This window comes from Numenius arquata, chromosome 2, assembly GCF_964106895.1.
Source record: "Numenius arquata chromosome 2, bNumArq3.hap1.1, whole genome shotgun sequence".
In the NCBI taxonomy this organism is placed as follows: domain Eukaryota; kingdom Metazoa; phylum Chordata; class Aves; order Charadriiformes; family Scolopacidae; genus Numenius; species Numenius arquata.
The window spans coordinates 59,773,344-59,788,126 of NC_133577.1; the positions used below are offsets into that span (position 1 = coordinate 59,773,344).

The following is a 14,783-nucleotide window of genomic DNA, read 5'->3' on the forward strand; positions in this document are numbered from 1 at the left end:
AGGAGAAAATAAGTGCCCCTAGAGAGAACAAAGAAAAAGATTGTACCTGGGAAGATTTTTCCCAAGAAAGAAGATTGTGCCTGGGAAGATTTTTTCCCAAGACAGACAACCGTATCTGGGAGAATTATTCCAAGAAAGAAGATTATGCCTGGGAAGATTTCCTGAAAAAGATGCTGGAACCAGGACCGGTGATGTCTTTATCTGTCTTTTTCTCTATCTTTTTTTTTATCTCACCATATCCCCCATTCTCCATCTTTTCCTTTATCCTTCAGTTTCCCTTTTCTCTTAGAGTTATTAAGTAGCAGTTAAAGTTGTTAAGTAATGACTTTAAGTACCGCTTGCCATAAATTGTCATATACCTGTTGTTAAGTAACACAATGCATACCTCCCCGCTTGCCATAATTTGTTATATACCTAACCAATTATTGTAGACTCGTTAAGACCTATACTAATAATTTTGGGAAACTAATAAATGTTTCTATATGGATCTTGAGATTTATCTCACCTTAGTCCGTGCCGTTGGGGATTTACGAATCCGAGTCACTTATTCCCCCCGCCCCCCCCCCCCCCGGCTCTTTCCTGAGAGTGGGACATGACATTTTCCTCTGTACTGGGCACTGGTGAGGCCTCACCTCGAGGGCTGTGTTCAGTTCTGGGCCCCTCACTACAGGAAGGACATTGAGCTGCTGGAGCGTGTCCAGAGGAGAGCCACCAAGCTGGTGAGGGGTCTGGAGAACAAGTCACACGACGAGAGGCTGAGGGAACTGGGCATGTTTAGTTTGGAGAAGAGGAGGCTGAGGGGAGACCTCATTGCCCTCTACAACTCCCTGAAAGGAGGGTGTAGAGAGGTGGGTGTTGGCCTCTTCTCCCAAGGGAATAATGACAGGAGCAGAGGAAATGGTCTGAAGTTGGGGCAGGGGAGGTTTAGATTAGATATTAGGAAGAATTACTTTACTGAGAGAGTGGTCAGGCACAGGAACAGCCTGCCCAGGGAGGTGGTGGAGTCACCATCCCTGGAGGGATCTAAGAAACGTGTAGACGTGGCACTTCAGGGCATGCTCTAGTGCCCGAGACTGTTGGGTTGTGTCTGTTTGTGGGTGGGGTGGGGTGTGCTTGTGGGCGTTTGGTTTGGTTTAGTTTTGGTGTTGGTGTTCTGGGATTTTCATAGAATCATAGAATTGTCTAGGTTGGAAGAGACCCTTGGCATCATCGAGTCCAACCATCTACCCTACTCTACAAAGTTCTCCCCTACACCATATCCCCCAACACCGCATCTAAACGGCTCTTAAACACATCCAGGGATGGTGACTCAACCACCTTCCCTGGGCAGCCTATTCCAGTGCCCGACCACTCTTTCTGTGAAAAATTCTTTCCTAATGTTCAGTCTAAACCTGACTTTTTTTGGGTGTGTTTCTTTGTGTGGTGGGGTTTTTTTGGGTTTTTTTTTGTTTGTTTGTTTGTTTTTTTTTTTGTTGGTTGGACTCGATGATCTCAAAGGTCCCATCCAACCAAAAATATTCTGTGATTCTGTGATCTTGTTTTTACATCATAGCTACTTTCCTTCTTGCGAAGGCTGGACTGGACTCCCACTGACACCTCTAAAAATAGCAAAGTTCTTCTGTGGCAAACAGGAGATGATGCTCAGTGTAAGGAGGAGGAACATAAAACCCAAGTCCTTTTCTTCACCATGATACTGACTCGGAAGTTACTGATTTTCTCCGTTTGCCACGCTATCATTGGGATAATAGTGCTGCCCTTTTGTGAAGTGCTTTAATGTAGTTAGCACTAAATAACTGCTAAGTGGCAAGGGTCACTTTAAAAGTCTGCGTTTACAGACTTCATGCAGATGGACTATGGTTCCTGTAGAATCTCCCAGACTATGAGTTAGCACCTAGGTTCCTAACTAGCACAAGGAGCTCTTCCATTCAGACCTGAGTTATGTGTCTCTGGACTCCTGCAAGCCCTGCTGAGATCCTACTTATCTAATCCCTGCGTTTTGGAGGAATCTTCTGGAAGAGGACATATACCACAAAATATGAAATTCTCTTTTGACTTCGATGCTGGTTGAGTACAAGTAAACAATGGGACCTATTCCAGGGCAAACGCCAGGCTGAATTTCAGTTAAAAACACACCTTGTGTATTACAGTGGAGGGTCTTGACATACACTCATCAGTCAATTCCTTTCAAAAGTTTGCATTTATAATTCCTAGTATAATAGAAGACTGATCCAGTGCAGCGACACTTCTTAGCAGTGCTTGGAGGGTTACAATATGCTTCAGTTTTCTAGAAGGAAAATCCACTACCTAGATTTCCTTTCCTCAAGTATCAAATATTCCATCTGGGATGTAAAAATTACATGGATAAATTAGTTGTGTGACATTAGAGCAGACTACATACTGTCTACAGTACTGTCTACATCCTCCAAAAATTTACTTTGGCATTCATGAGATGCACAGGGAGTCATGCATTTCCTCAGCCGAAACACTTACATCTTTGGAAGGCTTCCTGAGCACATCTCCCACACCACCACCATTTCGCAGGCCTTGGTTTAATACAGTCACAATGCACATGAGCAGGGTGTCACAGGTCCTTTCTATTCCATCCTCCTCCTCTTCACCTGCAAACAGGAGAGCAGCAGCTTTAGGAATCACAGAATCTAACCATCACTCAACAGACAAAGCCACAATTCGCTGTTAGAGAAAGCAACTGCAACACACATCTGCCTTTCATATTCTTTAGCTAGAATTTCCCTGATCATCCCTATCCATTTGCAGATCGCTGCTGGTGACGTACTTAGGCGCATCAGGCATGCTTAGCCAGCAGAGAGACAGAGAAAATCCCAAGCAGTTCTCCCACCAGTAACTGTGTTAATGACCCAGAGCTGCCATCTCTATTCACGGGAGTACCCCTTTTCCTCGCAAGTACCCCCACTGGTTTCAGTATGACTGCTTTGCCAGTGAGCCTCCTGAGTGTGCAGCTGACACATAGAGGAGGAGCAATATAAACACAGAATTAGAATCCCATTGGTAAAAGGATTGTCTTCCAGTGAAATCATTTCTCTACCTATTCATGTACAAGCCAAGTCATGTTAGCATTTCAAATCATTAAGGAGGGGACCGGCTTTTATGTGAGTAAATCTGTCCACGGCCTTTCCACCAGCACACATGTTCAAGCGCAGGTCTGATATACATTAAATGAAAGACTCTCCCTGACCTCATCTTGAAAACTTGGATTCTATTCTTATCTCTGCTGCAGAGCTGCTGCGTGGTTTTGGCTGAGCCACAGAGGGTACTATTGTGCAGGAGATATTTGAACGTGCAGAGGAGCTGGGCTGGAACACCAGTCCCTGGGGGGACTTCGTCTGCCCCGGCCAGAATTCCTCCCACCACGCTCTCACCCCCACGCTGTGGCTGCAGCAACAGCATCCTTTTGAAGAACCCTGCTTGAGTCGTTCCCCGCGTCCTGCTGGCTTGCACTGAAGGGTCAGGACTGTGACTGTCATTTCTCCTGCCTTCCTTTCTCTTTAGGGATACGTTTGCTTAAGCAGTGAAGGCAGCAATTCTCACTCGGTTTGCTTCATGCACTTATTGTAACACAGTTTAATAAATAACAACATCCTGCTGTGATAGTTAACTGAAACAGCACATTTAACAGCCCCAAACCACCACATCTGGGGCACTGAGACAGATTTTGATAAACTGAATTGACTGAAATCACTCACATTACAGAAAAGCAATTTGGGTTTAAAACACGGGTTCCGGAATGGAGGTGTATGCATGACAATTGGTATTGCAGAACGGAGCTGGTATCTGTGACCTTTGCCACCACTGCTTTTGCTACACAAGCAAATTAAATGAGAAAGAACTCCTGAATGAAGGAATTCTGAGTAAGAAGGAAAGCAAAAGCAGACATAAGGATAGACTTTCCTGTTAGACTACAGTCATTGCAGAGACTACTACCACTAATAACTTCAGATTTTTTACAAAAATGCTTAAATATTGAAACTGAAAGGATTGAAACAATAAAACCTTTTCTCTATCACATCCAGAAATTTTTTACTAGCACTGTGATCTTAGTCATACCAATTAAACTATTCTGCTTTTGTACCCTGCCTTTATTTCTTCCTCCCTAACATAACTCCATCAATTTCTTTGGAGCTAATATCTGTGCTTGAGAAGATGACCATCCACAAGACAAATTTAAAACCTTTATACAAGAGCAAGGTTTTCACTGTTCACAGGACCGGGGTCAGGTGCTGGAAGCAGCAGATGGTCAGATTCTGGTGAATGACAAGGATAAACCAGGGCTACAAACTGGAAGGCGCAACACCAGCGAGAGTTATCTGCTAGAAACCCTAACTCACAACTCCCCATGTTGTGAGAGATGCAAATTCCAAGATGCAAATTCAGAGCAAGCCCATGCTTCGGAGAGACACAAGATACCACTCCTCAGCTGACTAGCACATCTTACAACACAGAAAATCGGCATCCCACACCGCAGAAAAGCAAGCTCAGGTTGCTCTTTGTCAAAGAATCAGACAGCAGAGAGCCTGAAGTTGGCAGAAACCTCCAGTGCAGCAATGTAGGCTGTAGGGAGCGTACAGACACCTAATTCTACTCCCAGGTGTGGAGCAACAAGAGCTACCTTCAAGCTGGGAGCCAGATAACCCTACGGCGCATGTTCTGCCCCAGCTGCTTTGCCCTGGTGCTCAGCAGCACTCATAACCCAGACTCAGCCCCTGTCGACACAGACATGCCCACACTACCAAAAGGAGCGGATCTGCGGAGCGAAACGTTGCTAAGGTCCCAATGTTGACGCTAATTGAGGTTCAGAGGGTCTTATTTGCAACTAGTTCCAGCCTGGTGAGTGGCCCATTAGTGGCTAGACAGCATTAGGTAGGTTGTCTTCTGATAAAGTTTAATTCAAAGGTAATGCAGGTTAAGCACTGGGACAACCCCCCCGATGTTAATCACAGGGCACTAAGTGGGATGATAGGAAGGTTTGCTTCAAAGATCCTCAACCGATGGCCCCCAGCTACCTGGCTTCTGGGCCTGATGTCCGACGCAAGCACAGGCATGAGAGAGCACCTGGGTCTAGTTGAACTTGTACAGAGGGGTACCAGACCTGGGAGTGGAATGAGTCTTTGAAAATGTCCCCTTTCACAAACAGGTATCTGTGCACTTTTCTAGCACGGGTCTTTATGGGCTACAAAGCACAAAGAGCCACGTACTGTAGGATGTGAAGTTCCTGTAAGTCATTAAGCGCTTCGCCAGGCAAAGACTTAAGTGATATGGAAACGCCACCGGAGTGAAGGGTGGGAGACTGCAAGGGAGACGATACAAAACATTTTTACGCTGACAGCTCAATGCAGCAGTGAGGAAGCAGGCTGCAGACAAGGGATGCTCTTTGAGCAGAGCAGACTGGCTCCCAAGTTAACTCCCACACCAACACGAGCAACGACTGAGCACACGTTCAACCAGTGAAACTCCAGGTAGAAGCACAGTCTCACCAGAACAAACGATTAGCAGTGATCTGATCCAAAAAGCAACGTATTTATGTCTCCACTCTGGAACCTGAAATGCTATTGATAACAGTTTATGTTTCTTACAGACAGCTGTGTACTTCTTCATGCTGCTACAATGTGAATCCCACCAAATCTCAGGCCTTTGCATTCCATCACGTTCACGCTTTTGCCAGAAGAGAGATGTGTCCCAGCAGAAGACAGAAGGCAGAGCAGTACTTTTTGAGCGGTGATTCACTAAGATGAGTAAAACTGTTCTTGCTGAATGTTGGTTTTTTAGTGTTATTAGATAAATTACACTTCTCCAAGATTAAGTGACAGTGCACTTAGATGTTTTGTACAGCTTCTTTTCATTATTGTTTAATTTTAAAGAAACAGTATCCAAACAATAAGAAATGTGAAATTTCTATCACTTAAAGAGCTTGGCAAAAGCTGCACTTCTTTTGACTGATTGATTACTCTTTGAATGCAGCAGCTTTGCCAATAGTTCTTAGACTGTTTTCTCTATCTAGTCAGACAGCTTCCCATGTTGTTTATGAGGCCTGTTTACACACCATCTGGGGAGAAGCCGCCTACTTTTATAGCCCTCTCCCTGAAACCCTTGATCCTAAAAACTCAAAAATTAATAGTGGAAGAACAAAGCATGTGAAACAGCATTATACTGGAACACAGGATAGGAAGGAACCACTTCTGTCCTCAGTTTCAGCCCCCAGCAACCACAGGCAACTGTAGCAGTAAGCATTTGAAGCCTATAGACCATGCACTGTGCAAACACCCGCACTGTAGAGGCCACAACACACTAAAACAAACTTAACATACGTAGTGAAAGACCAACTACAACTGGACTGTGCCACAGGAAGAGAGTAGGAGAGATGGAGTAGCACCACCATCAAAGGTCTCTGTCTAGCAGTGCATTTGGCCAACAAAACTCCCAAGTGACCCTTGTAGCCTCAAACTACAGAAGAGGGCAAAGCACTCTGCCAGCTTGATCTAGGAAAAATTCCTTCCTGACCCGATATCTGGTAACTGGTAACTGCCCCAGCAGAACACACTGGTCAGACCTTTTATTTTAACTGAGAGTATTTAAAGTTGACAGGGTCCTTTGGACGTATAGGTCAGCTTCTTAATGCAGGTATCGAAGTAAAACCAGGTGGACTCATAGAATCATAGAATCGTCTAGGTTGGAAGAGACCCTTGGCATCATCGAGTCCAACCATCTACCCTACTCTACAAAGTTCTCCCCTACACCATATCCCCCAACACCACATCTAAATGGCTCTTAAACACATCCAGGGATGGTGACTCAACCACCTCCCCGGGCAGCCTGTTCCAGTGTCTGACCACTCTTTCTGTGAAAAATTCTTTCCTAATGTTCAGTCTAAACCTACCCTGCTGGAGCTTGAAGTCATTCCCTCTCGTTCTGTCATTAATTACCCGTGAGAAGAGACCAGCATCTTCTCAGACCAGACTCATCTACTGAACCAGAACTGTTCACTTGCCACAAGCACGAAACAACGCAACTTATCTATTGCGAGAAAAGCTTGCAACAGCCCGCATTTCCCTGCATTTGCCACAAGCTACGAATGCACAGACGGACTGCTGCCTGTGCTTAGCTGAGCCACAGTAACTCATTAAGACACAGTAACTTGATCCTGGATCTGGGCTCTTAGGTCTTCTGGCTACGCTACAAACTTAGCTTAGATGTATGTAAAAAGTATACACAAAAGCTTGCTGATACAGGCTATGCCATTAACATCAACTTATGCGGCCCTAAATGGATCTAATAGTGGCTCAGTGTGTGCAGGTGAGGATGCTGCAGATAAGCAGCAAGCTTTTTCTCCCAGCAAAGTCAGTTGTAAGGAAGCAACCTGTATGTTCAAGGATAATGATTCAGCAAGCTCTTTTAATAACAAAATTAATGTCACTGCAATTGGAAATCAGGTGTGGGAAGCACTCACATTAAAGGCAAGTTGCAAACTAAGCTTGAAGCCTTGCTGAAGCCTTGCACTTCTGACTTATGACATCGATCATCACTTCTCACAGTAGCAAAAGTCTCCGCAATAATAACACACAAATCCCTCAGTTCTAATTGATCATCAGTTTGGGGGAACTTTTTATACTAACCTGGGTTAACAATTGGGATGCTTGTGGAACAGTTCTCTTTTGCACAGGCTCCCATCATTGATGTGAGTGTTGTAGTGGGGACTGCACCAATATCTATGGAAAAAGCAGAATATTGACAAAAAGACAGATATTACATTGATGCTAAGTTTTAAATCATTGTTTTCTAGAAACGAATCACTGAGTTGAAAAGTTGAGAAGAAAAAGCAGAACAAATTGTACCACCGATTCCTCCTTCCTCAAACAGTCTGCCTCAACAGCTCAAAGCAATCACAAGGAACAAAAACCCAGTTTTATACTTACTGTATATCACAGCTATTCCCATTTCATCTCCTGAAATTAATGAATCCACATCAAATGCTGCTACTTCTGGTTAGAGCAAAATATATTCAAAGCAAGAAACAACTGTCAGGTATGAAAATAATGACAGTTTTAAAACCATTAGATAAATTATTCACAACAGCTGACAAGAAGGACACCAAGCTGATGTTCAGTTATCCTGAATGTAGAATATTTAAGAGTCTTCAAGGATTATAACATAGTTTGGTACTCATTTGTAAATATGTATGGGTTTGTGTAAAACACTAATTTAACATTCCCAAAGTGGGTAAATGTGTACATCAGCTTGATTTTATCAAACCAATTTTATCTTGTGCATCTTCAACAATTTTCTGCATTTCAAATCAGAGATACAAAAAGGTTCAAGGAGAAAAAAATGAAGGCAAAATCATACAACCAAAGTAACAGCCTAAGATAATCTGTGCAACAGAAAACACCACTCTGACTTTCTCTTTGTGCTACTTTATAAAGAAAAAATTTAAAGCCCTTGTCTTGCAATCCATAATGTTCCATCAGTATGTCATCTGCATATTTTCTTGATGAGTTTTCAATCAGGAATGGCAATGTATAAAGCCAGCAAGAATATACCCACGTGACAAAAATCTGCCAAGAACTCAACAGAAGAAACACGAACACACAGGAACTAGTGCACTGGACCAGACCAGTCTGAGTGTAGCCTCGCAGCCATTCTTCCAAGATGGTCACAATTACCTTTCAAAGTCAAACTTCACATCATAACTTCTGTCCCCAAAACGAATGGTAAGTCAAATATAAGCCAACCTAGCCCTTTTAAAATGATCAGTGGCAAAGAAAACCAAGGTATGTTAAAGAAATCGGTCAGGTTCTTTTTTTATCATATGGTACCGAAACAGCTACATGGGTACTATATGCCCGCAAGTTCTGAATGACCTTTTCCTTGTTTGTGTGCTTTAGATCCTGAAACAACAAATCTAGGAAAAATGTGGCAAACGCTGAGTGTACACAGTCCAGGGTGGACTCCATGCGTTGTACTCCGTTAAATTAATCACAAGCTATTCCCAGGTATTTCTATGCAGACAGTTCCTTCTCTGCCCATGCTCCCAGCAGGCTGGTTGGCAGCGTATTACAACGGTCTCCACAGACCAGGCCTGGCTTTTTTCTACCAGAGCAAGTTCGTAACTCTCTATCCATATCGGTAAAATCCCTCATTTCAGAAAGCTGAAATCCTGACCTTTTTAAAAGTGGTTATAAACCTCCCAATGATTTTACTAAAGCCAGGATTATACGCTAACAGTGATGTTCATAAAATACACACTGAATTAAAAGGTGCTCCAGGAAATCTCCTATCAGAAGTGTGGATTCTGTAATAAATTTCTGCTGGATGAAGCTTAAAAAGTAATCAAATTAATACATCTACCGAACACATTAAGATTACATGCCTCATGCAGTTACACAGAAAATACTATGAGCTACTTTTAGGGTGGGATGAGAACTGAGAGAATTCACTTGGGAGTTGCTCTTACCAAATACTTAGGAAATGTGGAAAATTTTTTTTTATATTAGCACGAATTTGCAAAGAAAACAGAATAAATTGAATGTGAGCGTTAGATTTTAGAATTTCAACAGATAAGCCTAATCTAAAACAACCCTATAACACGTTAAATTTTAGCCAGAGAGTAATTGAGTCCTAAGGTATATGGAGTTAGTTCTGCTTCCACAGATACAAATAAAAAAATTTTATTTCCTTAGATGAAAGTTAGGTTAGGCAGATGGGAAAGGTGTATGTCGGAAACAAATTTTAATATAAAAACCAATACCTGCAACAGGGGTCCTGATTTTCAACCTGTCGACCTCCATGATAAAGTCATCTTTCAAGAAGAGGAACCCAATGATGGAAAAGAGGTAAACTAGGATGAGTGCTAGCACTGCAGTGAGGATAATGGAACGACCATTCCGGGTAACACTTTTTATCACATTTAGCAATGTCTCCTCTCTGTACACCAGATCAAACAGCTGGGAAAAGCACAGAGTAGAGGAAAAATGAATACAAATGAGGCAATATATAGATGCTACACAGGAAAACAATCTGAACTACTGAAACATACATCTAGCCACGTTCTAAATTCGCAGCTTCATAAACACATAATTCACAGCAATTTCAGTGGAAGCTGGGCATGCTTCTAGGAAGAATTTAGCACAGAACTTAAATTTTAAGAGATATTATAACAAAATACAAAGCTACAAAGAAGACATTATATATGAGCCTGATTCAGACAAGGTCCATTGTTCACCCATGTTCAAAATTAGCCTAAATTAAAATTAAAAAACAGTGTCTCCACACTGTGCATCTATCTCTACAAATTAATTTTTCATGTTATTTCCCATCTGATAAACACGCATGGGCTGCAACTCAAAAATGCGCTCATATGCAAGTAATTACATATCTGTAAACTGCCTCTTTGAGCTCATAGCATCACTGAAAAGTCACTCACATGTACAAGGATCGGGGCCATCTCTTTTTAGGACAAAGTTAATTTCATTGCACTGTTTGTATAAAAGTAAAAACCGCTATACTTTTTTACCCTGCACTACATGCTTTCCTGGTATTTAACTTTAAAGAAAAGCATACATTAAGACAATACTGCTTTAAATGTCAAAGACCTAAAATAGCAATGATATGTGCTAAGAGTTTTTCAAGAAACTATAGCTTTTTTTCTCTTGCAGTTCTATTGATGTTCTGTAGCGCTTTGGACCTTATCTATAATGTATGTATTTCCTCTTCAAAACTCACAGATTATAGATACAAAGTGACACACTATGATTTATCAGAATAGTCTACAGAAGAAGGTACCAGTCACAATCCACAAGATCTGAAATCCACAGCCTTGTGAAATGACTAATAACAAAGGAAGGAAGAGGAAAGACAGTTATCATTCATTCTGTATAGGACAAAGTTTAAAATGAGGAAAAAATATTAAGAGTTTAAAATATTTCCACTGCAAAGCGAACAACTGGAAGTAAGTTTGGAACATGGACAATTATAACAGCCATGAATCATGGACATTTGTCAATAGCAGTCACTGAAAGAAATAAATACATGAAACGTTTCTGAACATACTTCGCATTTCGGAAAGTATTTTAAGGTAGACATCACCTTATTCGTTAAAGGAATAACAGATAATTTGCTGGGCCTTTTTTAAGCAGGCAAGTAACATTCATTTGAAAAGTGTCCTGCAGCTACAGTCACAAAATCTTGGCTCATTTGAAAACCACCCAGACTTTGAAGCTGGCTTAAATGTCAAGATCCGGAAAACCTGCCTTCAACAGGAGCTCTACTGGAGTAAGGACTGAACTCCTGAAAAGTTTCGTGTGCTTAACACACCTCTGTGAAATGCTGGGAGCTCACCACTCTTCAGGAAGCTGAGACAAATACAACAGGAAAGTGAATCCATGTAAATGACCACAATTTAGTCAGTCTCCCTACAAGTTTCACATGCTCCGGTATAAAGCAAAAGGATTAGAAAACAAGAGCAGTGAAACACCTTTTACTGCTATTCAGCACGAAGGGAGCAGTTAGCTGAGTTTAGCATAATTTTGTATGATTCATTTTCATTGCACCTGTATCATATTATAAAAAGGCATTCCATCTGGATAATGGCAACAAAAGAAAATGAAAGTAGGACACATTTAAAGTAATGAATCTTCCTGCTACACCAGAGGCATGCCGTCCCTATTTCCCAAGTAATATATATTTATTTATTTTTATTAGGGCTGCAAGATGAACTGAGGAATGGGATCCTTTGGTATAAATATGACACACATACCAGTGGACAACTCCTGTCCCAGAGATACAGGAACAATGTACACAGAACATATGTATGCTGGGGAAATGTGGGAGAAAGGAGTAGGCTATGTGATGATTGTCTGAAAAGAAATGAGCAAACTTTCAATTCTAAAACAGATAAAATAAGTCCTAACAGAAACAGGTTCTAATGAAAACAGCAGCTCCTAAGGGGCAGTAACACAACAGCATGCTAAAAATACACATGATTTGGCTTGATTGTCAGGAAGAAATTGAAGACAGCTGCACGGGTAACGGTATTTTCTATTTTTGCAAAGCTTTCCCCTCCACAGAAGTACATACTTACCAGGAAACTATAGAAGAATTCATGCACGCAGAGGCCCAGCATGCAGACCAGGACATATGCTACGTGATAGAGAAAAGCCATGTCCATGATGACTGCTCTGTAGCCACGGGTGAAAGTTCCACGGTTCCCAACAAAGCTCACCAGAAACACTATTTTGTTACAAAGCTGTGGGGGTAAAACAAAGGCTAGGTTTATTCCATCCAAAAAATGTTGTTATTTATTGTTTGCATTGTTGCAGCATGCAGAAAGTCTAACTAGGTTACTTTGACTAAATGATCAACTTTTAGATACCTGGAGTCAGATGAGAGAAGCTGAACTCCACAGTCACACTGGGAAGAGAGCCCATGAGAGTAAGTGGAAGTACATCACCCCTCTAACACCGCACTACGCCTCATTACATCGTGATTTATTTCTATAACAGTGAGTAGGCATAATTAGTGAGTAGGGATTAATGTCATAAGGCATTAAAAAAACAACTGGGAATGGATTCCTAATAATTTTGAGTTTAGACCCGAGACTATATAAGAGCAGCTAGGCATGCTACTGTGAGGAGAACAACAGTAACATAACAGAAAGTGTGCGGGGGGTGTGTGAGCTCTACCATTTCCTTCAGATCATATTTCTCAATTTAAAATCCCTAAATAAAAAAATAAAAATAATACTGGGGGCATTTTTGAAATAGAGCGTTTAAGCAACACTACCAGATTCTCCATTGCTCCTGAGCTTTGCCTGCGTGCGAAAGCAGGGCAGAAGTAAATGCAAAAGGGGCTAACCTCATCAGTTTGGTAGGCCAGGACAAGCAACGAGGACTCAATATATTTTTTTTTTCTTTCACAAATTTGACATAGGGAAGCACAGCTTAATTGCCTTTACCTTTGACCGGGTAGCTTTAAGTCTGTGAAATTCTCACAGAACTGGTGGCAAATAGCCCGATACTTTGCTGCCTGGTGCTAAAGTGAATTAGAGTGTAGCAATCGGAGAGAAATCTACACAGACGACTTATAAACATGACTGTATATCTTACCAAGCTCAATAAACATGCAAACATAGATGTAAGTTAAGAAATCTGGAAAAGGGCTGAGAGAATTTTTAATTTTGAAAACATTTTTCTTCTCAAAAATATAGATTTCACCTGACAAGTGGATTTGTGTCAATTTTGCTGAGCGTATTGGTAGAGAAAATTATTCTTTTAACATGAGAAACTGTAAATTTGATTCCTCTTAATTGGCAATGTTTCTTTAAATTTCATAATGTTTTTATTTTTAAAGTATTTGCATATGCACAAAACCAAAACAGCTTTTTTTCTTAGCTTCCCACTTTGCTGATGCTGCTGTTTCAGGATGAGTGAAAATGATTTATTTTTTTGACTTAACCAGTGAACCAGAAAAAGAAGTTCTTCGCACAGCTCTAATCAAGGGCTTTTTTAATAGGAGATGCTTAATATCTCTGCTTCTGCTGAAAGGGAAATTCTGCTTGCTATTTACAGTACTTACATTAGCAGCACCAAGAAGTATCAAGGTAGGACCGAGCCCTATAGTATATATAGACCTGAGAATGACAGACACCAAAAAGGGTCGAATACCAACAGGCTTGGAGATGAAAAACAGCATTGCTGTACAAAACGCCACTGCTATCCAAAGGAGGAGTGAAAACAACGGAGAGAGCGTGCCTGTATAGAGGAGAAAGGAAGATTTGAGAAAGGCATCTTTGGGGAGTCCATTTTTCACCAAGAAACAGATCCAAAAGATCAACTCCTTTGCCAATATAGCTAACAAAAAGCGTGATTCCCGCATCACAACTGCTGACCACAACCTGCCCTAATTGCAGCAAGAACTATTATTGTCATAGTATTGTTGATTTTTGCACAGGTAATAATAAGAAGAGCAGCTAATGAAATTTCCATTAAAATCTGAGGAGCGCTCAGACATGAAGTAATTTACCCTTCTCCTCGAGCAAGCTACTAATCAGCTCCCAGTTCCCTTCTGCAGGGATCATTAGGGCTCCTCCAGTCTAATTCCATGATTGCTCAACTACAGAAATAGCCAGTCCTCGGGGTGGCGCAGCAAGTGGCACCGCACTGCAGCGTCACGTTTCAATCCCCAACAGGCACCGATGCGGTTTTAGAAAAGCAGCTTTCTTCCGAACGGCTGCGGGTGTTCAGCAGGAGCCTCCGCCTCTGCACGGGAGCAAGGCACTTGCCGCAGCGGGAGGCAGCCACGCGGACTTAGGCAGGAACAGGCAGCATCTGCGTTGCCGAGAGCAGCTGAATAGCTGTGCCTTGCTCCTGGGGTGGCAGTGGGTCCCAGGTCCCGCTGAGCTCCCGCAGGCATGCGAGCCACTCGCTGCCTTCGGTGTCAGTCTCTCTGCCGCTCTGCGAGATGCCGGCTCCAGGCTCTTCCCGAGTTTTGAGCAATGCCCCTATTTTCCCTCTCTCCTCTGCTTAAAGCCCTGGAAACACACCACGTTGCTGTGATATAAAAAGCACATTCAGATCTCGGGGCACTGTCACACTTGTACACTGACTTCTATTGTTATCAGATGAACTGAGAGGTCAGTGATGGGGGAGAAGGGAATAGAAAATTTAGCTAGACTCACAATAGAAATCACGCTCCTTGGCAACAGATACACAGCTGAGCAGCATCGGTGGGATTAGAAAACAATGAGGTGGGGGCCC

General features: G+C 42.1%; 1 protein-coding gene across 3 annotated transcripts in view; it reads right to left on the reverse strand.

The window, feature by feature from the left end:
• The window catches only part of ITPR2 (inositol 1,4,5-trisphosphate receptor type 2), a 298,404-nt gene that overhangs the window by 33,299 nt on the left and 250,322 nt on the right, over positions 1-14,783 (reverse strand). For all 3 annotated transcript variants that reach the window (XM_074165726.1, XM_074165736.1, XM_074165717.1), the window contains 5 exons: positions 13,603-13,778; positions 12,110-12,274; positions 9,779-9,974; positions 7,647-7,739; positions 2,491-2,618 (listed from right to left, as the gene is read on the reverse strand). In XM_074165726.1, coding sequence (XP_074021827.1) covers positions 2,491-2,618; positions 7,647-7,739; positions 9,779-9,974; positions 12,110-12,274; positions 13,603-13,778 — 758 coding nt within the window. The remainder of the gene's footprint in view (positions 1-2,490; positions 2,619-7,646; positions 7,740-9,778; positions 9,975-12,109; positions 12,275-13,602; positions 13,779-14,783) is intronic.